This window comes from Manis javanica, chromosome 3 (genome assembly GCF_040802235.1).
Source record: "Manis javanica isolate MJ-LG chromosome 3, MJ_LKY, whole genome shotgun sequence".
Taxonomy (NCBI): Eukaryota; Metazoa; Chordata; class Mammalia; order Pholidota; family Manidae; genus Manis; species Manis javanica.
Genome location: NC_133158.1, coordinates 123,665,359 through 123,690,286, shown reverse-complemented (window position 1 = coordinate 123,690,286; position 24,928 = coordinate 123,665,359). Strand labels below are relative to the sequence as shown.

At 42.3% G+C, this 24,928-nt stretch overlaps 1 protein-coding gene across 3 annotated transcripts in view; it reads right to left on the bottom strand.

Annotated features, from left to right (window-relative positions):
- LAMP3 (lysosomal associated membrane protein 3) overlaps positions 1–15,031 on the bottom strand; it is a 39,593-nt gene extending 24,562 nt beyond the window's left edge. The window contains exons 1-3 of one of the 3 annotated variants that reach the window (XM_017665832.3): positions 14,775–15,031; positions 8,023–8,750; positions 7,243–7,371 (exon numbers count right to left, since the gene is read on the bottom strand). In XM_017665832.3, coding sequence (XP_017521321.3) covers positions 7,243–7,371; positions 8,023–8,750; positions 14,775–14,823 — 906 coding nt within the window. In that variant the 5' untranslated portion in view covers positions 14,824–15,031. The remainder of the gene's footprint in view (positions 1–7,242; positions 7,372–8,022; positions 8,751–14,774) is intronic. The other 2 variants (XM_017665839.3, XM_017665825.3) reach the window with 2 other exon arrangements.
- Positions 15,032–24,928: the final 9,897 nt, after the last annotated feature.

Genomic DNA, 24,928 nt, shown 5'->3' with positions numbered 1-24,928 from the left:
CTAATGCCAAAGGTCGGGCCTTTCTCAGCAGATGCATGGTACTCACAGTCACTGGGGTTCACCTTAATGATGTAACAGGACAGGGGACAGAGCATCCAGGTTTCCTTCTGTTTTAACTGAGTCAAAACTGGCCAAACATTCACTGGGACTGAGCTGATACCCCTCTTTGTGGTAAAGGAAAAGCATTCATTAGGTGAATTCATGTAAACAAAAGGGCAGGGGAACGGTTAGTTCCCTTGAGATTCCAAGTTTTACATAATTGATGCTGCTGATATCAAATAAGACTTGTCTAGACAATTGTACCCACTTTTTCTGGAGAGCTGTGGTGTTACAGGATGCTTTTGAAGGAAAGAAAATAGTCTTATTTAAACCACAGCAAAGCATTTTTTTAGACTAGGAAATTCAGTATTTGGCGTAAGTTGAATGGTAATTGGGCTGAAGTTTATTCTACATGAGGGGCTGGCAAGTTTTTTTCCATAAAGAGCCCAGCAGTAAGTATTTTAGCTTTGTGGTTCCCTGTACTAACCAGTCAGTGCTGCCGCTGTAGTGCACAAGCGGCCACAGATGACACCTACACACACAAATGCAGCCACATGCCAAAGAAACGTCACTTATGGACACTGAAATTTGAATTTCATATCATTTTCATGTGTCACAAAATATTATTTTTTTCCCCAACCACTTAAAAATGTAAAAGCCATTCTCAGCCTGTGAACTATACATCTTTTGGTTGCAGGCTCACTGTGGTCTGACAGTGAGATCTTGCCATCTCCTAGTCCACACCATCAATGAAGAAAAAGGCTGCTGAAAAGTTCAGTTATTTATGGAATGTTATAAAAAGAGTAGTTAACCGCCTGTTTGAAGGGATAAAGTGCTGCTAAGAATTTTTAAATACCATTTTAAAACATCTCTTTGTTCCCATGTATTCTAGTTTGAGTTGTCGAATCATGAACATACAAAAAATTTAATTTTTTTTTTTACTTATTCAGTAGAAGAATAGAGATAATAATAATAGGACTTACCTATTAGGTTGATGTGAGGATTAAGTGAAGGAATCCATGTATGAAACTTGTAGAATCTTCACTCAATTTTTAACTGGTGTTGGTCAATTAATATATGACAAAGGAGGCAAGAATATACAATGGGGAAAAGATAGTCTCTTCAATAAATGGTGCTGGGAAAATTGGGCAGCTACATGCAAAAGAAAGAAACTGGACCACTCACTGTCTTCAATCACATACAAAAATAAACTCAAAATGGATTAGGGACCTAAATGTAGGACCTGAAACTATAAAACTCTTAAAAGAAAACATAGGTAGTAAGCTCTTAGACATCAGAATAGCAATTTTTTTCTGGATATGTTTCCCCAGGTAAGGGAAACAAAAGCAAAAATAAACAAGTAGGAGTACATCAAACTAAAAAGTGTCTGCACAATGAAGGAAACCATCAATAAAACATAAAAGCAACCTACTGAATGGGAGAATATATTCACAAGATAAGGGGTTAATATCCAAAATATATAAAGAACTCATCTACTAAAACAATATATAAATAATAATAATCCAATTACAAAATGGGCAGAGGACCTGAATAGATATTTTTCTAAAAAAACATACAGATGGCCAACAGGAAAAGAAGCTCAGCATCACTAATCATCAGGGAAATACAAATCAAAACCACAATGAGGTATCACCTCACACCAGTTAGAGTGGCTAATATCAAAAAGATAAGAAATAGCAAGTGTTGGTGAGGATGCAGAGAAAATGGGAACTTTGTGCACTGTTGGTGGGAATGTAAAATGGTGCAGCCACTATGGAAAGCAGTATGGAGGTTCCTCAAAAAATTAAAAATGGAAATACCATGACCCAGCAATTCCACTTCTGGAAATTTACCCAAAGGAAACAAAATCACTAATTTGAAAAAATATATGCACCCCTATATTTATTGTGGCATTATTTACAATAGCCAAGATATGGAAGCAACCTAACTGTTCATCAATAGATGAATGGATAAAGAAGATGTGGTACATGTATACAATAGAATATTACTCAGCCATAAAAAAAATCTTACCATTTGCAACAATATGGATGGACCAATTATGCTAAGTGAAATAAGTCAAAGATAATACCTTATGATTTCACTTATATGTGGAGTCTAAAAAAATAAAATTAGAACTAAACAAAACAGAATAGATTCATGAATACAGAGAAAAAACTAAAGCTGGTTGCCATAGAGGTGGGGGAATGTGTGAAATAGGTGAAGGGGAAAAAGAGGTACAAACTTCCAGTTATAAATAAATGAAAGGATAGCATAGGGAATATGGTCAATAATACTGTAACAACTTTGTATGGTGGCAGATAGTAACTACACCTGTTGTGATGAGCATTTCATAATGTATATAATTGTCAAAGCACTATGTTGTACTCTTGAAACTAACATAACATTATATATCAACTATATTTCAATAAAAATTATTTAACTGGTGTTAACAATGGCAATAATAAATTAGATTGTCCCTTCCGAGGAAACCTCTCATTGAGCTCAAAGGATAATTTTTACCTATTTCCTAGAAACTCAGATCTACCACAAATAAAAAGAGAAAGCAAGAGAGTTAAGCTTCGATAGCCCTATTGATTAAAGAAACAGCTGAGACCTCTGAGGGATATAGGAGTGGGGTGAGTACAGGGTAGGGGTAGAGGGTTTGGGAGCTTCTAGCAGGGGGCAGAGGTAGCCCAAAGGCCAAGGGAGATCACATGCCATATGTATTGCAGCATATAGTATCTGCTTTCTCCTTCCATGCCCACAGGGTTATTCTCTGCCAGATGTTTTTCCCATCTGGGCTTCAGGTTGGAGAATTAGAAATATCTACCATGCTAGATTCTTGATGACAAAGTGAAAATATTTTGTGTACCCATCATCACTGACAAAAGGGGGCCAAGGATTTCCTAATAGCTGCATATGGTACTTTTAGCACTTACAGGGGTCTGTTTGAATAGACCACTTACAAAAGTCCCATTTATTCAGTCAGTGGAATGCTGATAGAGTGGTTCCTCACTGCCAGTATAGAAGAGAGCTCTGCAATAGCTCATCAAAGAGATCCTAATTCCTTAAGAACCCTAAACATCCTCCTTAGCAAAGGACAGGGTCCAGAGCAAGCCAACCACGGCAGCCTGCCGAGGAAGACAGTGTGCCATGACCTCCAGGCCCACGGTCCTCTCTTCAGCTTCTGCAAACTGTACTGTGGGAGTTTCGTAGTCACAGATGTTCAGGATGTGGATTTTGTCTTCAACATTAATTAGGCCTTTTTTGCTTAGTCTTGTTGTGACTACATCAAGAAGCCTCTGCTCTGAATATAGCAAAAGAAGCTGAAGTAGCTGTTTCTTTAGAGCTACAAATCTACTTTTTGGCAGCTTGATTCAGACTTCTCTGTGAAATTTAGGTTCACTCCCTTATTGCTACATTTCTTCATCAGACACTTGCTAAAGATGTACCACGTACAAAGTCAAGGCTGGGCCCTAGAGGGTGAAATGTGAATAAGTCATAGCCTACCCTTCAGGATGGCCAAATGTGTGGTAAGTGCATTCATGGAGGTCTGGGAACAACAAACGGAGGTTCAGGGAACCAAGAGAAGAAAGTCTCCCAATTTTACCTGGGACATAAGTAAGGGACCTAATAGAGGGAAGAAAATGGAGCTCTCTTAAAGGATGAATGCAAAAAGGGGCTGAGGGGCAGGAGGGCATTCCAGGCAGAGGGAAAACAGGGCATGAAATGGTATAGCATACTTGGGAAGTCCTACATAGCGCACTCCCAGGGTGTTAACATTTGAACACTGATCACAGTTCCCATGAGTCTCCAAGTTAGGAGAGCTCCTCGTGCACTGAAAGGCCCTGGGGAAACACCAGGTGGGTGGGTTGCATTAGATTTCCAGACCTCAGCTTCCCAGTACACTCCTGCCAGGTAGCTGATTTATCCCACGTCCTGGAGCCAAGGCAGGAGGCCCTGAGCTGCCCTGCCCACCACGTGGATGACAAGGGTATAGTGTTGAGCACAAAAGAATAAACTACATATTACTGAAAGATGTTTTTAAAACAAACGATCTGAGCAGGAAGGAAGTTGTGGGAGTCAGGGGCAGGGAGGTATCCTTACCTTACACTTGAAGGGTCTGAACAACTTTCAACATATCACCTTAATCAATTGAGACTCTGACGTGGAAAGGTTTTCAGTTCTTTAAAAAATGAAACGGAGAGAAATGCTAAAGGAAACCCACCTCTCCTAATTCTGTATGGGCCAGACACCATGCTCCATACTTCATGTATGCTAGCCCCGTGCACCCTCACAGCAGCCCAGCTAACGAGGTGCTGGCCGCTCCACCTTACAGGAGTGGAAACTGAGGCTCAGAGGGAGCTAGCAACTTGTCCGTGGTCACATGGAAACAATATAGATAATTGAAGTCTTTATTGAACAACGTCAAGTGACAATCTAGGAGGCAGATTTTTCTTTACATTTCTGTCATTGGTTGTATTTCATGTCAAAAATGACAAATCATTGTACATGATTTGAGACCTGGAACTATAGTCTATATTTCCTTTATTTTCTTCCTTAATGTCTACCTCAGTGTTGGGGACAAAGTAGGTCCTCAGTAAATTCTTATTTATAAATTGTTGGATAAACCAGGCTTGCTAATCAGCATCCATGTATTATTCTACATTTTGGTTCTCATTAATAACACTTACTATGTTACAATGAACATAAACTCCTATTTTCCAAGTTGTTCTTTTTCTCTAGAGCTGTGATTCTCAACCAGGGGTGATTCTGGCCCCAGGGGACATTGGGCCAAGTCTGGAGACATTTCAGAGGGTCACAACTGGGTCAGTGCTGCATCTGGTGTCAACTAGGGAGAGGCCACGGATGCGGTCAACACCCTACACAGCACGGGACAGCTCCACCATCAGGATTTACCTGGCCACAAAGCTAATGCTGCTGTTGTTGAGAAACATTGGTCTAGAGAGGATAGCAACATCTGCAAAGTGGCTGACTGAACTGTTGTGCCCATTTCTCTTGTGGAAAAATCCACATGGCTTTTCTGCCTAAAAGAGTTTCACACAGTCCACCTGTTAGGGCAGAAGGCACAGTGCCAGGTCCACAGGCCAATTCTGGCCACTGTGTTTGGCCAAGCACAGTGTTCAAATTTTTAAAAATGTGTTGCCAACACTTAAAAATCATATGCTTTTATGAAAAGAGCTGGCTTTCTGCCTTCTCTTGAATAATCAGAAGATCTGGCAACACTGGTTTGTCATTACTACCTGATAGAGGTTATATGCAAAATATTTATTTAACTGGCACAGCAAGGCAGCGGCCTCTTAGAATGGACACCCGACCATCCAGATGAATGCCCATCATGACAGACAGTGACAGTTCCCGGAGCTAGAGGCCGGCCCAGCCCCTGGCAGCACCAGCCAGAGCTGAGGAGTGGCTGCCCTTCCTGGGGAGGAGGGGCCCTCTGTAACACCACCCTCCTCTTGTCTGCGATTCCTGAGGCTTGTCCCTTGTGATCTCACACTTACTCTAACATTTTTCTTACGCAAATTCAATGGAAAAATGAAGCTTCACTGAAAGTGAGGAAACAAAAAAATAAAGACTGCCTGTTTCAAGGAAAAATAAATTTTTACTAGCGTACTTCACTCACTAAGTTCTAGCTTAGCCCCTGTCTTCTTTGAATTTGTGGCTGCTGTTTTGGCTTAAACAAGGTCTCTTTTAAAATGCCAATATTCCCCAGAAGGAATAAGGCTGGCAGAAACTTTTACCCTCTTTGAGCCTCTTCGTTTTCCTCTTGACGCACAGCTAAGGTCAGCTGCTCAGGAAATGGAGTGAATAAGGTGAACTTAGTTTTGCAAGACTCAGACAAATCAGCTCTTGTAACACTTGGGGCCATAGATTAGAGTGGCTCACCTTGCTCCCCCTGGAAGTGGGTGGAGGAAGGGAGGCCCTGCTGGTCCTTCTTCCTCTGTCTGGGCACCCATTTCCTGCCCACACCTCTGAAGGCACAGAGGATTTCCAGAAAGGCAGGGGTTCACCGTGTGGGTGGTGTTTGATCAAAGAGGGTCCAGCCTGAAGGCATTGGAAAGGCAGAGGTAGGGAACATCAGGAGACAGAGCCGAGGAACAAAGTGACCTTGAAAACTGCCAAAGAAACTCTTACCTGCAGGCTGGCATAATTATTTCCATTTCATAGATGGGAAAACACCTCCCAATCAGTCAGACATCATGCAGTTAATAAACATTATGGCTGAGAGTCAATCCTGATTTGTCTGACCCTGAAGTCTATGTACATTCCTCTCCAATATCTGCTAACCAAGACCGTCCTAACTTCAGGGATCACATCAGGCAGGTAAGAAGGAGGCGCACACCAAGTCCCACCGTGAGGGCCCCCTAGCACCCCCTCTCTGGCTCTCACTCAGCCTATCTGAAAGGCACCTGGGGCAGGCAGGATGACCTGGGAAGAGGATGACCAGCATCATATCCCCAAGGCATTTGTCCACTTCAGGCGCTGTGATCCTAGTACTGGTCACTGAACAGCTACTTTCCACATACTGGACAATGCTTTTTACAGAGATGATCTTTAATTCCTTTCCCCCATTTTTCAAATGATAAAAAAGTTCAGACAGGTTAAGTTGCCTGCCTGGTATCACAAGGAGAACAAGTGACAGTCAAATTGTATCCAAGACTCTCAGACCATGCCACATGCTCTTTTCACTCTACTCTGTGGTCCAGCCTTTCCAGGATATGGTCTGAAAACCCAGTGCCTGGTTAGTTCCTCAATTTTGTCTGCCGTGGTTGGAAAGAACCATTGCGACATTTGATTTTTGCTTTTAGACTAATCCTGTTGCTTAGTACCCACTGGAATTTTCCACGGGTCTGTTCATCTGTATGACTTCCTCCTTTGGGTGGTTTGCCAAGGGCATCTGCAGCCAGACAGCCCAAGGCCAAGTCTCCCCTAAGAGGTACCAAAGCCCTTCTTGGGCTGGACAGAGGAGGCTGACGTGGAAAGAAAGCAAACAGAAGATGTTGACACTTCCCTTCTCTCCACCTCCATGCCCCTCATTCTTATCAGAGAATAACTCCAAAAGCTCTGAGCTCTGTTTCCCCTGGAACTCGAAGAGAAGTGCAGGATTGCCCCACCAAGCCTAGGGTGAGGGGAAGGGAAAGTCAGCCTAGAGTCAGTGCAAAGCAGCTCAGCTCTCACCTTGGTGAATGTGAGATTCACAAATCCGCCCTGGAAATTCAAGAGAAGGTTGGATCTTCGGAAGCCACAGTTCCCAGAAGCGTGGGTTCCATTGGGGTCAAGGTTGAAATATCTCTGAGGTGAAAAAACCTAAGCCAAATAAAATAGATGGGCTCAGTGAGCTGTAGAAGAAATCTCTAGCTAGGGAACCAGAGGCACAGACCAGTACATGGGCCTGAAGCACAAATGAAATGAAGACTTGCACATGGAAGTTTTATTTGAAATCCTAAAAACTGTGCAAAAAAATAAAGCATTATTTTTATGGTGTTTTCTTTGGTAACTCAAATAATCTTAGCCTCATCCCCACCCCTCCCATCTTCTTGTTAATCTGGAGTTTTCATATTAATGTCACAGTTGGCTGGAACCATGGAGACTACCCAGGGCAAACCCCACATTTCACAGGAAAGTGGCTGTGGGCTGGGTGTCCTCTGGAGGGTAGGGCCAAACTGGGGCCAGCAGTGAGCACACCCCAACCCTGCCCACATTGGTGAAAAGTGAAGGGTGTGTGCGTATTTAAAAGTTTGGTGGTGCCTTCCTCTATGCAAACAGTCACTATTTGTGTCTATTTTTATATGCGTTCCAAATCAGAGTCACCTTTTAGTGGGGCACCTGGAGAAAGAAGAGCTGCAGTTATTTACTTCATCAAAACACAAGACGCAAGGGAATGTTCATTCTTAGCAAGGCAAACTGCGCGCGGATTTTTTGAACAGAGCTTTACAAAGTCCTATGGCCCCAGCTTACCGACTCCGTTTCTTGAACGGCGAGCTCTATCCCCATCTCTGATTTGATACAGAGCCTGCTTCCATTTAGAACTTCGTAAGTTCCAGTCTTGACTGACGATGGCTGAGGGGCAAGGGTGGGCCCGGGAGCTGAGGGGGCAGGCGAGGCCGTTTGAGAGGTGCTGCGCGTGGCTGCAGTGTGTCCTGGGGTGTGGGTGGGCGGAACTGGCTTCCGACTGCTTGTGCTGTTGTGTGATGGGGTTGACAGTGTTGCTGGGAGGGTGGTCTGGTTACTGGGTTGTGTGGCCCTCCCAGATGTGTGGCTGGCAGTTGGCGGGCTGGTTCCAGTTGTACAGGCCAGAGGAGTGAGGGCAGTTGGCAGCGAAGCAGGAGCTGTGTGGGGGCCTCCAGTAGCTGCATGTGCACTGTTCAGTGTGGTCATGCTTGTTCCTAGGGCGTGGATTCCTGGGCTGGCAGGTGGGGTGCTGTTTGTAGTCGCCAGGGAAGTTGTTGCTAGAGGTTTTATTGTTGTGTGTGTGGTTGGGGTCTCCGAGGTGGAGGCTGTGGCAGCTGTCTGAGAAGGGACACATTCATCCAGTGACCTTGCTGCTGAGGTTCTGGGAGGCACTTGGTCGGCTGGTGACAGGAAAGAAGGCTTTGCTGTGGCCTGTACTGCTGCTGTCGTAGGCGGAGAGGCCACGGTTTCTGGAAACACCTTTGCTCTTATTTGACTGCCATAGTGCAAAATCACTGCAAATTGGGAAACAGAAGTGTTAATACTAGCTAACCGCTGCTGTGATGACCTGGTGAAGCCAGGGCAGTGTGAATAATGGCGATGAGGATTTACACAGAGCTGGAGAGTCTGCAGAGAATTGTCTAATTCCAGGTTCCAAAGGAGTCTTAAAGATCATCTAGCCCAAACCATTACCTGCTGTGTGAATTATACCTATGGATATTTGCCATGTGGTCATCCAATCTATGCATTCTTACCTCCAGTGATGGGAGATTCATTCCCTTCCATTTTTTATCTTGCCACCAGCTTTTCTAAATACAGACCAGGTCCTGGTGTTTCCTTACTTAACCTTTTGAATGGCCCATGTTTTCCCAACTAAGAAAGAAAATTAGGCTGTAATTGCTTTGATACATCTGGTGGGCTGTCCTTCCTGGTTTGGCTTAAATGTCAGCTCCTTAGAGAGTCTGCCTGGTCCTCCTTCCATAAAATAGCCCCCCAACTCCAACAATTCTCCATCGCAGTGTTACATTCAGTGCCATCACTGCACTAGCTGCAACTTGTAATTATATAAGGGGATGGTATTCAAATACTCAACAGTATTAAGCCTGGCCCGACAGTGTCCCTGAAGAATATCAGCTCTGAATATATGTTTATTTACTGGTTTACTGATTGTGCGTCTCTCCCACTAGCTTAAAAGTAACCTCAAAGTGTGAACTGTGTGTATTTTTCACCACCTGTGTCTGTCCACAGAAAGTGTTCAGTGGGTAGAGACTGCATGAATAAATAACTGAATGAGCAAATGAGGATAACAAGTTGTACATTTTGTAGGGTTGCTGTAGAGCTCAAACAAATTGGCTTACGCGAAAGCCTTCCCAGGCCCCCAAGCATACCTATGGTGTGAGCTATTGTCACAGGTCCTCTCCTGGGCCACCCCTCACAGATGGGAGGCCTCTGGCTCTTTTATAACCAGAGGACTTCTCTCCTTGCCTCCTTCCAGGAAGATAACAAACCAGAAAAAGGACCACAGTGCGGCTGATGCTGCCTGAGAGTTTACTATCAGGCATTGCACCGAGAGATGGCTGCATGCTGTTTGCCTGCTGCCTTTATACTCACTGGGGCTGGAGCTCCCCTTGCTGGGCAGAGACCTGGGGAAATGTGGGGAAAGGGGAAGGAGGTCACTCCGTGCTGGAATTTGGAGTTCTGAAGTTCATATCTAATCAAATCATCCATAAACTCCTTTACTATCTCCCTCTTTCATTCAGTACATTTCTAAGTGGTTACTTTTCCCATTATAATAACAGTAATAAAAATTTTAAGTTACTGGACACTCACTATATGGCAGGCCCAAGGTTAAGGATTGTCTTTCACCAGCTCCCCTCAGAAACCCTCTGGTGAGTACACTATCCACCTTTCAGAAGAGGAAACTCAGGTTTATAAAATCCCATCAGTTTGACCATAATTACACAACTAGTGAATTTGGGAGCTGAGACTCAAGCCCCTGTGTGAGCCAAACCCTGCCCTTGGATTTGGGGATGGGTGGAGTGGTGAGCATTACTGGGAAAAATGGTGGGAGAAGAGACAAAAGCAGAGGAGAGAAGAAGAGTAGGGGGCTCCACCAGGGACCTCGATTCACCAAACCCTCACGATGGTGGTCCTTGATGAGGCTTTCAAAGGCTCCTATGCTAAAATGGTGATTATTTTCCAGAAGACAAGCTCTAACTTTTAAGCCCTAACTACTAACTAATAAGTAGTGACACGAATTACTTCTGCCGAGCTGGTTTGAAAAATGGGAAAGATAAAAGTATCCGTTCAAATTGCCTTGGCTAACCTTTAAAAAAGACTTATTAATGACATTAAGTTACTTGAGGCTGTCACTAAAGAGTCTTTTTGGTATCTCAAATGTTTGTTTGGATAACTGAAATGTATGATACTTCAGAGTTGTGAATTTTAGGGGCTGTAGTTTACTTTGTAAGCCTTCAGGAAATCATTACACATGGAACCTTTATGCCCACACTATAGAGCTTGAAGCAATATTTTTCCTTTCAAGTTCGTTATGAAGGTTGACAGTTGTTGAAGATTTATTTTCACAATTCATTTGGGCTCAACTGGAATTGCTAGTTCCTCAGTGAGTACCCAACTGGAACCCTGCGAAGTTCACACCATTATTGTGGAGAAAGAGAGTTCATTCCCAGGTGTGGTTTCCAGAAATATCTGGTAGTAAAAAACAGATTGCTGCAGAGAACTCTGGGAGCCTGGAAACCACTTGCCTTTTGGTCTCCTGGGGGGAATCCTCAGGTCCTTTATAAAATCCCACCATGTATGGCTTGTGCTTATGAGCTAAAGCAAATCTTCGCAGCTGGGAAGGACATCCTCAGCTTTCAAAGGGGGAGCCTTCCTCATACTGCACGCAGAACTCCTCCCTCTGCAATGATGAACGGACTCAAATAAGGGGGAAAAGTGCATTGGTTGTTCAGGAATGCACAGCATCCCAAATAGGGCAAGAAATCTCCTGGTGCCCATCAAGGTGTGCTCAGTGCGTAGGGAGCATTTGTGGACTGGCTGGAGGTGATGGGGTCATGATGTCCTGTATGGTGTGTGATGTGGTAGATGGACGCTGGGCCAGCAGGGGGCTGGACAACAGGGACCAAAAGTGTCAGAGTGTGTTACAGAATGGACAGGTCTGGGAAACACCAGGACCTGGTCTGTATTTAGAAAAACACCTTCTCTTTCCCCTCTCTGGCCTCTCCCTTCTTCCCATCTCACTGTTGGGGTGTAAGGTATATAAGATGGGCAGGTGATTAGAGGGAAAACTGATGGGGGGAGGCATGCTGTACATTATGATATGTCCCAGAAAGCTCATATGCATGGAGATAATACACTGAGAAACACTCTGTTTTATAAAATCTATGTATATGAACACACATATACAACCAATCTTTGTCAAAATTGGGTCACAGTTTTTAAATGGGACCTTTGGCCCCAGAGAAGCTTAGTCAAGTTCACCAGTCTGTCTGAGACCCACAAAGAGGGCAGTAGGCAGAAGCAGGGCAGGATATAGCTCAGAATTTGTCTCAACCCTCTCTCTACTCAAAATAATACAGTCCTGAAGTTCACACGCTGATTTGCCAAATGCCACCCCCTTTCAACCCCTGCATCTCCTCTCCCCTCTAGATTCCTCTCTGAGTCTAGGGGACTCAGCAAACAGGTACCCCAGGGCCTTGACCCATTGCTTGGACTCCTCGAGGTAGTGAGCTGCAGAAAGAGGCATGAGAAGGTTTTGGTTCCCCTACAACCCGCAGAAGGAGCTGAGATGACTCATCAGCCTGGCCTGGGAAAGTCAATTACTACACAAAGGTTTCTTCTCTAGGTATTTTCCAAACAATCAGTCCTTCCCAGATAGCCTGTGTTCAGTTTCCCTGCCACACCCAACTCAACAGATATGTAGGTGCCTCCTCTGAGCCAAGCTCCAACCAGGAACTAGGGACAGGTCTTTGTCCTCAGGGGCTCAAAGCCCTGTGAGGCAGACACATAAATGAACCACACTCCTCAGTGTGACCTGTGTTATTCCCAAAGTACACCTCAAATGCAGAGGTGTACTTTGCATTTGGAGAGGGGTGGAGTGGGGAATCCCACACAGGGAGTAATTCTTCAGGCAGACAACAAGGAAAAAGTGTCCTAGGCAGGAGGAGTGTGTGCAAAGGCCCGGAGGCTTCCAAGCCTGGTGTGCAAGGGAGGGGCTCAGCATGAGACCAATACAGGGAGAGGGGTTGGGGAAGAGGCGAGGGCAGCAGGGAACAGGCCTGGTCTTGTCTTGGAGGCTGCACTTTGTCTGCAGAGCTCTAAGAACAAAGTTGGAGAGTAAATGGAACCCCGTGGCCACATCCAGGGGCAGGGGACTGAGTCTCTGGCACCTCCTGGAGCAGCAGAAGCAGCTGCAGCTGGGTACTGAAGGCAGCATGTTTCTGGATGTGTGGGCAGCAGGCAAGGGCAGGCAAGGGCCCTGTGACACGTTCTGCCAGAGTTTCACAGTTTAGCCTTAGGCCTTTTAGCAAAAAGATATAAATCCTATCTCTGTTTCCTGTGGGACCTGAGATTCAAAGAGAATCCTCAAACAGAAGAGGCTCTAGCCCTGTGGCAGGGACTGCTGGCTAACTACCCCAAAGTCCAGTCTCCCCTTTTTCCTTAGTAATAAAGTAGAATTGAGAGTTTAAGCTGAGCACTTGCTCTCTGGAATAAAGAACCCTCCCTATTTCTAAGCTTCCTTTCCAGCTGAGTGGGAAAGTGTGACTGAATTTGAGCGTAAGAAATTGAAGTGGTAGAGTTATGTGGGCCTTCTAGAAAGGCTGCTGCAAGGCAGCTCAGTCACCTACATGGCCTCTCTATTGCTTTTCAGTTTTCTTCCTTTAACCAGCTTGCAACTTGTATGTGATGGTTGGAGCTCCAGTAAACATCAACCGCCACAAGGAGACATACAGGGTTAGGTCTCCCCTAGGATGGTGGGTCCATGATAATGAGTTCCCACACCAGTCCTGAATTCTTCTGGGCTTGTTTTCACAGGAGAGAGAAACAAACACTTATCTCGTTTATTCACTATTATTTGGGACCAGCATGTTATGTGTAGCTAAACCTAAACTTAATTGATACAAACTTAAATCCCTTCATTTTATGGAGGAGGAATTTCAGACCAGGGACTCAAAGTGATTGGACAAAGATTGCACAACTAGTTTACCTAGAGGCCATGTGTCTTCTAGCAAAATGTCTAATGGTTTTTGTTTACCTCCAATTCAACAAGTATTTCTTGAACCTGTGCATGCAGGGCCATGTAGTACGATAGTGCAGAGCACAGACTGAAAGCCAGACACCCAGGTGCAAATCTCAGGACTGCCACTTGCTAGCTGAGCGACCATGAGCAATTCCTTGGCCTCAGTACCCTCGTCTGGGAAATGGGACACCTTTACATGCTTCATTCACTCAATTCACCTCTGAGAATTGGCAGCTCAGCAAAGGGCAATGTAGGCATTTCCTCTCAACCTGCCATGGCATTTTTTGAACACTCATCTCATTACTGAATCCCCTAGTCATCCTTCAGCCATTGATTAGAGGTGCTCAGACACTGGTCACCAAGAGTTACCAATAGACTGAGGCCTCTTGCTTTTTTGTTAGGTGGCCCTGCTGAATGCAATGATAACTTTCCCTGTTCCCTCCAAAAAAATGTGAACTGTGCTGCCAGAAAAACAGCCTTCACCCAACTTTCCTAACAATTCAGGTTATAGTCAAGTGCTGTTTTGTCCCTCCTGTCAGCATGTTAGCAGGACCACGTGGACAAAGCTAGGTCCCCACATATTCAATTCAGGGGTTTTAGAAGGAACTGTGAATTAATCAGCAAACTTGATAACAGCACACAAAAGGACTCAATACCCGAGGAAGAAAACGCTCTTGGTAAAAGCAGTGGACGGCGATGTACAGCAATCATTAGAAGCTCAGTTTCCCAGACAGCCTCTCTGATCTGAAGTATAATGGTAATTAAAAGGAAAAAATTTTCTGGCTTACACATTCTGAAATGGCACAATCTGTCAGACCACATATCATTCATCTTCACAAATACTAGCACTGCCATTTGAGGACAGGAAAAGCAAGACATGACCTGCTTTTCCCAGACAATGTAGCAAAAGCTTCATTTCTAAGCCCTGGCTCAGTTCTCCATCTCTTAAATCTTAGTGATTTCTACAAACTCTCCCCGATAAAGTGCTCAGAGCCCATTTGGGATGCAGAGGCAGCGTCAGTCTTCTGGGGTTGACACCTACTCTGCTTGACTCCTAGAAAACAAGTCCAAACTGTGAAGGCCCTTGGAAATAAATACAGGCGTGCTCCACGGTAATGAGGAGGAAATGCTCCAAGCCAAATACCCACAGTCGCTGAAACTCCTATGCTATCTGCATATTCTGTCCTGTCTCACCTTGGTCAGTGGCACTAGAATACATTTGAATAAAACAGGACCACACGTGGCAAGGTCACCCTGGAAAGTTCTGTGTAGCACTCACCGGCCAGAGACACGAAGAGCAGCACCACGGAGGAGAACTGCCGGGGCATGACTGCACAGCCAAGGGCTGGCTCTGCTGCGGCACCACCTCCGCTGGAGCGGTACAAGGCCGACGGGGCAGGCTCTGGGAGCAAAGAAGACACCTGTCTGCCCCCTCATTCACTTGTGGCAGAGAAACGAAAGCCACTTGCATTCTGAGAAGCAGCTGAAAGGCCCTCCCCAGTGGTGCCCTGAGCGGGGAGGGAAGCCGCAAGAAGCGGTCCTTGTGTGAAAGCGGGCACTTTGATCTCCGCCTTCAGGGTTAGCGAGGGGCGGGGCTGGGAGCTGGAGATCCCCAGTCCGGGTGGAGGGCATCTGAGAGGTGGAGGATCTGTGGCAGCAGCAGCTTCCTTCCCTCATAAGCTGGGTCTCTATTTTTCTCTAAGATCTTGAGTGCATTTCTGTAAACCCAGAGACTCTTCTTAGTCAGGAGAAAACCAGTCTCTCTGTCATGAGGAGGATGAGCAGGAGTCTTAAAACTCAGCGGCTAGAGTGCTGTCTCTGTGTATTCACAAAAATCTGAGGCTGCCCAGCTTGATGCCCACGGCTGCCTCACTGGGAACTCACCTGGGGATCTCATCTTGAGGGGAGTGGGAGGCCTATGAGCTTGGAGTCAGGGACTCCTGAGTTTACATGTGGCCCTGACCCCGCCAGCTGGATGACTTTGGGTAGCCTTTCTGAGTCACGGTTTTTTCTGCTCTATTGTAGGGGTAATTATGTCCACTCCCAGGTGGTTTTCCTGGAACACAACAAATATTATCTTTGAAAGGCAACCTTTTCATGTCTTATCTCCTTCCTCTATTAATTAGCCAAAACAATGAGAGTCTCTCTTTTAGGGCAATGAGTCCTAGGAAGGAAACACATTTAGGCAGTAGCTTGGACACCCCCCTGATTACTGGGTTTAGGGCTTTCCACTTAGTCTCAAATAATCTCCTAAAAACTTTGTCTGCAATGATTTTATCTTACTACATTGCTCTAAACACTAATCAGACAAATTGACCAAAGCAAGTAGTGTGATTCCAAAATGAATTTTTTTTTTTGAGAGGGCATCTCTCATATTTATTGATCAAATGGTTGTTAACAACAATAAAATTCTGTATAGGGGAATCAATGCTCAATGCACAATCATTAATCCACCTCCAGCCTAAGTCTCGTCAGTCTCCAATCTTCTGAAGCATAACAAACAAGTTCTTAGATGGTGAACAAATTCTTACGTAGTGAATAAGTTCTTACATGGTGAACAGTACAAGGACAGTCATCACAAAAACTTTTAGTTTTGATCACTCATTATGAACTATAAACAATCAGGTCAAATATGAATATTCATTTGATTTTTATACTAGATTCACATGTGTATCCCACATTTCTCCCTTTATTATTATTATTACTACTTTTTTTAAATAAAATGCTGAAGTGGTAGGTAGATGCAAGATAAAGGTAGAAAACATAGTTTAGTGTTGTAAGAGAGCAAATGTAGATGATCAAGTGTGTGCCTGTAGACTATGTGTTAATCCAAGCTAGACAAGGGCAATAATACATCCACGGATGCAGGAGATTTCTCTGAAAACAGGTGGGGTGAGGTTCTAAGCCTCACCTCTGTTGATCCCCAATTTCTCACCTGATGCCCCCCCTGTGACTGTGCCTGTCTTAGGTTGTTCCTCCCTTGAGGAATCTTACCCGTCTCTGGCTAACCAGTCATCTTCCAGGGCCATACAGGGAAATGTAAAGTTGGTAAGTGAGAGAGAAGCCATATTGTTTGAAAAGGTTAGCTTTTTACTTCTTTGCAGATTTATGCCCTGTGGCTTCTATGCCCAGCATTTGTCTTGAGGTATCTTTACCACTTGGAGGAGTTATGATTCTCGGTGAATTCGATATAAGGCATGAATTCTATTTAAGGGTTGTAATTAGGAAGGAAGAAGAAAAGCTATAGAGGTAGCAGATGGAAGAAAACCTGGGATGATTGATTATTTCTTTGATATATCTTCTTGTAGAGTAACTTAAGCATGTATAGGTTTTAAACTACTAATTAAATTGTGCACACACATTAACATAATAGGAATACAGTTACATAACCAAAGCAGATCTATAATTACCAGCCATCTCCAGTGAAGCCAAGAAAACCAGTTAGGCACCCTAGGCATTTGTGAAAATTTGTCTATGATATAATGGATATTGTCCAACTGTACTTGAACAGTCTGAGAGAAATCAGACAAATTAAAACAACCCATTCCTGGGAACTGTTCACATCCCATATGTTCTTTTAACAGTAGATAGTCTGTAGTTGTAAGATTATGGAGCGCTAAAACTTGCACTTCTCCTAATTCTTGGTTGAGTTCCAACAGTATAGATCCAGTCAAATTTGTTGTTTTACTGTATGCACAGGCCAGCTTAGATATCTCCTTCTTCATTCCAATGGCAAGTCCAGGAACCGGTGGGATGAATGCAGCTACAACTGCAGCATCGCCTGGGTCTTTGTTGAGGTTTTTTGATGATCATCTTCTGGTATGTCTCTTCCAGAGAGTGCTGATGTTGGAAGTTCTTCTTCATATCATATCTTAGTTCATTTTCTGGGTAGCCAAATTAGGCTTTGATCCTCTGTATAAACACAAACAGACCCTTTGCCCACACTTTGATATGCCCTTTATACCACTGTGTAAAACTCATTGGAGGTCACCACACAGGAACTGCTTTCATTTTTTTTTTTTTAAGAGAAAGGAATATTATCAGAAAAGTGTATATCCATAGCCGATCATCTGACACCCTTTAAGTGATCAAAATTAAGGATATTTAAAGCATGCATTAATCGTTGATTTACAGTTAGATTTATCCTATCAGGGAGTAATCCCCGTTCTCTTTTTTTTTTTTTGTTATCTTTAATCTACACTTACATGAAGAATATTATGTTTACTAGGCTCTCCCCTATACCAGGTCCCCCCTATAAACCCCTTTACAGTCACTGTCCATCAGCATAGCAAAATGTTGTAGAATCACTACTTGTCTTCTCTGTCTTGTACAGCCCTCCCCTTTCTCCCACCCCCCATGCATGCTAATCTTAATACCCCTCTTCTTCTTCCCCCCCCTTATCCCTCCCTACCCACCCATCCTCCCCAGTCCCTTTCCCTTTGGTACCTGTTAGTCCATTCTTGGGTTCTGTGATTCCGCTGCTGTTTTGTTTCTTCAGTTTTTCCTTTGTTCTTATACACCACAGATGAGTGAAATCATTTGGTATTTCTCTTTCTCTGCTTGGCTTGTTTCACTGAGCATAATACCCTCCAGGTCTATCCATGTTGCTGCAAATGGTAGGATTTGCCCTCTTCTTATGGCTGAGTAGTATTCCATTGTGTATATGTACCACATCTTCTTTATCCATTCATCTACTGATGGACATTTAGGTTGCTTCCAATTCTTGGCTATTGTAAATAGTGCTGCGATAAACATAGGGGTGCATCTGTCTTTCTCAAACTTGATTGCTGCGTTCTTAGGGTAAATTCCTAGGAGTGGAATTCCTGGGTCAAATGGTAAGTCTGTTTTGAGCATTTTGATAAACCTCCATACTGCTTTCCACAATGGCTGAACTAATTTACATTCCCACCAGCAGTGTAGGAGGGTTCCCCTTTCTCCACAGCCTCGCCAACGTTTGTTATTGTTTGTCTTTTGGATGGCAGCCATTCTTACTGGTGTGAGGTGATACCTCATTGTAGTTTTAATTTGCATTTCTCTGATAATTAGTGATGTGGAACATCTTTTCATGTGTCTGTTGGGGGGGCCATCTGTATTTCTTTTTTGGAGAACTGTCTGTTCAGTTCCTCTGCCCATTTTTTAATTGGATTATTTGATTTTTGTTTGTTGAGGCATGTGAGCTCTTTATATATTTTGGACGTCAAGCCTTTATCGGATCTGTCATTTACAAATATATTCTCCCATACTGTAGGGTTCCTTTTTGTTCTATTGATGGTGTCTTTTGTTGTACAGAAGCTTTTCAGCTTACTATAGTCCCACTTGTTCATTTTTGCTGTTGTTTTCCTTGCCTGGGGAGATATGTTCAAGAAGAGGTCACTCATGTTTATGTCTAAGAGATTTTTGCCTATGTTTTTTTCCACAAGTTTAATGGTTTCATGACTTACATTCAGGTCTTTGATCCATTTTGAATTTACTTTTGTATATGGGGTTAGACAATGGTCCAGTTTTGCCAGCACCATCTGTTGAAGAGACTGTCATTTCGCCATTGTATGTCCATGGCTCCTTTATCAAATATTAATTGCCCATATGTGTTTGGGTTAATGTCTGGAGTCTCTAGTCTGTTCCACTGGTCTGTGGCTCTGTTCTTGTGCCAGTACCAAATTGTCCTGATTACTATGGCTTTATAATAGAGCTTGAAGTTGGGGAGTGAGATCCCCCCTACTTTATTCTTCATTCTCAGGATTGCTTTGGCTATTCAGGGTCTTTGGTGTTTCCATACAAATTTTTGAATTATTTGTTCCAGTTCATTGAAGAATGTTGCTGGTAATTTGATAGGGATTGCATCAAATCCGTATATTGCTTTGGGCAGGATGGCCATTTTGACGATATTGATTCTTCCTAGCCACAAGCATGGGATGAGTTTCCATTTGTTAGTATCCCCTTTAATTTCTCCTAAGAGTGACTTGTAGTTTTCAGAGTATAGGTCATTCACTTCTTTGGTTAGATTTATTCCTAGGTATTTTATTCTTTTTGATGCAATTGTGAATGGAATTGTTTTCCTGATTTCTCTTTCTGTTGGTTCATTGTTAGTGTATAGGAAAGCTACAGATTTGTGTGTGTTAATTTTGTATCCTGCAACTTTGCTGTATTCTGATATCAGTTCTAGTAGTTTTGGGGTGGAGTCTTTAGGGTTTTTTATGTACAATATCATGTCATCTGCAAATAGTGACAGTTTACCTTCTTCTTTACCAATCTGGATTCCTTGTATTTCTTTGTTTTGTCTGATTGCCGTGGCTAGGACCTCCAGTACTATGTTAAATAGGCATCCCTGTCTAGTTCCCATTCTCAGAGGAGAAGCTTTCAGTATAATGTTGGCTGTGGGTTTATGATATATGGCCTTTATTATGTTGAGGTACTTGTCCTCTATTCCCATTTTGCTGAGTTTTTATCATGAATGGATGTTGAATTTTGTCAAATGCTTTTTCAGCATCTATGGAGATGATCATGTGGTTTTTGTCCTTCTTTTTGTTGATGTGGTGGATGATGTTGATGGATTTTCGAATGTTGTACCATCCTTGCATCCCTGGGCTGAATCCCACTTGGTCATGGTGTATGTTCCTTTTGATATACTTTTGAATTTGGTTTGCTAATATTTTATTAAGTATTTTTGCATCTACATTCATCAGGGATATTGGTCTGTGATTTTCTTTTTTGGTGGGGTCTTTGCCTGGTTTTGGTATTAGGGTGATGTTGGCTTCATAGAATGAGTTTGGGAGTATTCCCTCCTGTTCTATTTTTTGGAAAACTTTAAGGAGAATGGGTATTATGTCTTCTCTGTGTGTCTGATAAAATTCCGAGGTAAATCCGTCCAGCCTGGGTGCTTTGTTCTTGGGTAGTTTTTTGATTACCATTTCAATTTCTTTGCTCATAATTGGTTTGTTTAACTTTCGTGTTTCTTCCTTGGTCACTCTTGGAAGGTTGTATTTTTCTAGGAAGTTGTCCATTTCTTCTAGGTTTTCCAGCTTGTTGGCATATAGGTTTTCATAGTAGTCTTTAATAATTCTTTGTATTTCTGTGGAGTCTGTCGTGATTTTTCCATTCTCATTTCTGATTATGTTGATTTGTGTTGATTCTCTTTTTCTCTTAATAAGTTTGGCTTGAGGCTTATCTATTTTATTTTCTCAAAGAACCAGCTCTTGGTTTCATTGATTTTTGCTATTGTTTTATTCTTCTCAATTTTGTTTATTTCTTCTCTGATCTTTATTATGTCCCTCCTTCTGCTGACTTTAGGCCTCATTTGTTCTTCTTTTTCCAATTTCGATAATTGTGATGTTAGACTATTCATTTGGGATTGTTCTCCCTTCTTCAAGTGTGCCTGGATCGCTATATACTTTCCTCTTAGGACTGCTTTCGCTGCGTCCCACAGAAGTTGGGGCTTTGTGTTGTTGTTGTCATTTGTTTCTATATATTCCTTGATCTCTATTTTAATTTGTTCATTGATCCATTGATTATTTAGGAGCATGTTGTTAAGCCTCCATGTGTTTGTGAGCCTTTTTGTTTTCTTTGTAGAATTTATTTCTACTTTTATACCTTTGTGGTCTGAAAAATTGGTTGGTAGAATTTCAATATTTTGGATTTTGCTGAGGCTCTTTTTGTGGGCTAGTATGTGGTCTATTCTGGAGAATGTTCCATGTGCACTTGAGAAGAATGTATATCCTGTTGCTTTTGGATGTAGAGTTCTATAGATGTCTATTAGGTCCATCTGCTCTACTGTGTTGTTCAGTGCTTCCGTGTCCTTACTTATTTTCTGCCCGGTGGATCTATCCTTTGGGGTGAGTGGTGTGTTGAAGTCTCCTAAAATGAATGCATTGCAGTCTATTTCCCCCTTTAGTTCTGTTAGTATTTGTTTCACATATGCTGGTGCTCCTGTGTTGGGTGCATATATATTTAGAATGGTTATATCCTCTTGTTGGACTGAGCCCTTTATCATTATGTAGTGTCCTTCTTTATTTCTTGTTACTTTCTTTGTTTTGAAGTCTATTTTGTCTGATATTAGTACTGCAACCCCTGCTTTCTTCTCACCATTGTTTGCCTGAAATATGTCCAAAATGAATTTTTATGGTGGAAGATAAGATTAACTTTTGTCAGCCTGATTTCAAGAACTCCCTGATTAACAGTCTGTAATTTGGTCAATTTATTCCAGAGAAAATGATTAAGCAGACATTATGTGCCAGACATTCTTCTCACTCCATTTAAGACTCATGGCCACTCCGCATGGGCACTGTTATTATTGCTGTGCCACTTCTCAGATGGGGAAACTAAGCCCAGAGAGGTCAAGTGACTCAAAATGAAGAAGCTGGCTATGAACCCAGCCTAGCTTAAGAGTCTAAGATTTTAAACACTATGCTGTACTACCACTGACAACTAGAATGTAATATATGCTTTCAAGTTCCTTACTGCCTAGTTGCAAAACATTTACTGATATACAATAATAGCCAGAGAGTGACTGATCAATTGTTTGGTCCCCAAAGCCACACTGGATGAGGCAAGGAGTAGTCATAGATTACTTCATGGTGGTTGCATCTTGGAGAGACTTTGAACGTTACAGAAGATATGGATAGGTGGAAACTAGCAATAATAATAACAGCAGCAATAAGTTTCCCTAAAGGAATCCCTGCTACGTTCCTGACACTGTGTAATGCATATGGATACTCTACAAGGTAGATTTTTTAAAATTCTCATTTTGCAGATGTAGAAGCCAACATCACACAACAGGCTAAGCTTTGTGTCTTGGCCTGTTTGACCTTGAAGCCTGTGCCCTTCCTGCTGGCCCACAGGGAGCAAAATCTCTTGAGTAGTGATGGGTCTGACTGGAGGTTACTGGGGAGCTGTGGGGAATATGGTTGGAGAGGCCAAAAAAGCCCCACAGAGTAGCCCAGCCTCAACCCAAGAGGACGTGGGGTCCACCAAAGGCTTTGAAGGAAGAAGTTGTATATGGAAGCAGGGGTTAGCCTGACACATGGTAAGGACCCTGTGGTTTTGAGGGGAGAAGGGTCATCCATTGATACAGCCAACATTTACTGGAGGGTGTCTGGAATAAGTCTCCTGAGCAGGTTAGAGGATCAGAGTCTGGACGCTGTTTTTCAGGGTGCCTGCCTTTGACTGGAGGAGAGATGCCACAGCTGAGTATTTCAGAAGCGGCTGCAACTTATAAGCACCATTTCAGATATATCCTTAAGTTTTGGTATGCTGTGCTTTCATTCTCATTCATCCCAAATTATTTTCTAATTTCCATTGTGATTACTTCTTTGACTCATTAATGATTTAGGAGTTTGTTGTTTAATATCCACATATTCATGAATTTTCTAAATTTTCCTTCTGTTATTGATTTCTAATTCTAGTCCATCATGATTGGAGAACATATATAATTTCAATTCTTTCAAATATATTGAGACTTGTTTCATGGCCTAACACATAATTTATCCTGGAGAATGCAATATGTACATTTGAGAAGAATGTGGATTCTGCTCTTGCTGGGGATAGAGCGTTCTATAGATGTATGCTAGTTCTAGTTAGCTTTTGGTGTCATTAAAGACTATTTCCTGTTTGGTCTTTTGACTAGTTGTTTTAAACAATACTGCAAGTAGAGTATTGAAGACTCCAATTATTGTTGTTGTATTGTCTAATTTTTCTTTAATTATGTTTTTGCTTCATGTATTTTGGGGCACTGTTGTTAGGCTTCTTTGTATTAGTGATTTTTATATATAGAATGACTCATTATTAGAAAATGTCCTTCTTTGTTTCAAGTAACAACTTTTGTTTTAAAATCCATTTTTTCTAGAATTACTATGGGTAATATTAGATGGGTACTCAAGCTCTCATTTGGCTACTCTGTCCATAGTATATATTTTTTCACCTTTTTACCTTCAACCTATATGAGGCTTGGTGTCTAAACTGTGTCTTTGTAGACAACATATGGTGGGACCATATTTTTTACTCATTCTGCCAATACTTGCATTTTAATTGGAGTGTTTAACCCATTTAATGTAATTTCATTAAATGTAGGATTTATGCCTGCCATTTTGCTCCTCTACTCCTCCATTATTATGTTAAATAGGTATTTTCTGGGATACAATTTTAATTCCCCTTTCCTTCCACTTACCATATATATATATGTTATTTTCTCAGTGGTTCCCCTGAAGATTACAGTGAACTTCTCAGCAATGAATGAATGTAATGAAGTTTATAATGAACATGTTAATACACTTTAATTTCAATAAAAACTGCTCTATATAGCTTCATTGTCTCCCCCATGTTTTGCTGTTATTGCCCAACAAACTACATCTTTGTACATTGTATGCTCATCATCACGGGTTTATAATGACTGTTTTATGCAGTTGTTTTTTAAATCAAAGAAAAAACAGTTAAAAACAATGCTATAATCTGAGTGTTTGTGTTCTCCCTAAATTCATATATTGAAGCCCTATGATAGTATTTGCAGGTGGGGCTTTTGGGAGGTAATTAGGTTGTAAGAGTGAAGTCCCTGTGATGGGATTAGTGTCCTTCAAGAAGAGGAAGAAAGCAAGCCCTCTGTTCTTCACCATGTGAGGATACAGGGAGAAGGCTGTCTACAAGCCAGCAAGTAGGCTGTCACCAGAACCTGACCATGCTTGCACCCTCATCTCAGACTTCCCAGCCTCCAGAACTGTGAGAAATAAATCTGCTGTTTAAGCTATCCAGTCTATGGTAAAATAGTTGGAGCTAAGATAAACAAAAAATATATTTATAATGCTTCTGTATTTACCTATGTAGTAAGGTTTATTGGTGCTCATTATTTCTTCATGTGGGTCTGAGTTACTGTCTAGAAACTTTTCACTTCTGCCTGAAGGACTTGTTTTAGTATTTCTCGACGGGCAAATTTGCTATTGAAAATTTATTTTGTTAATCCCCAGTGTCTTAATTTCTCCTTCAGTGTTGAGAGATAGTTTTGTGAATATAGAATTCTTGGTTGACAGTGTTTTTCTTTCAGCACTTTAAATATAACACCTCATTGCCTCTGGCCTTGATGGTTTCTGATGAGAAATCCATTAATCTTATGGAGAATTGCATATGGTTCGAGATGTGGATCAACGTTCTTTGGTTTGCATATAGATAACCAATTGTTCCAGCACCAACTGTTGAAATCCTTTCTTCACTCTGTTACTTTTGTAAATTTGCTCAATACATGTATATGGGTATCTTTTATTTCACTGATACCATTTTGTATCTTTATGTCGTGATCAAATTGCCTTGATTATTGTAGCTTTATAATAAACCTTGAAATCAGGTATTGCTGATTCTCCAGTTTTGTTCTTCAGCATCATTTTCTCTTCTTCCTTCCCATCCCCTAATTCCTACTCTTATGCTTTAAATTAGTCAATAAAGAATGAATCTTTG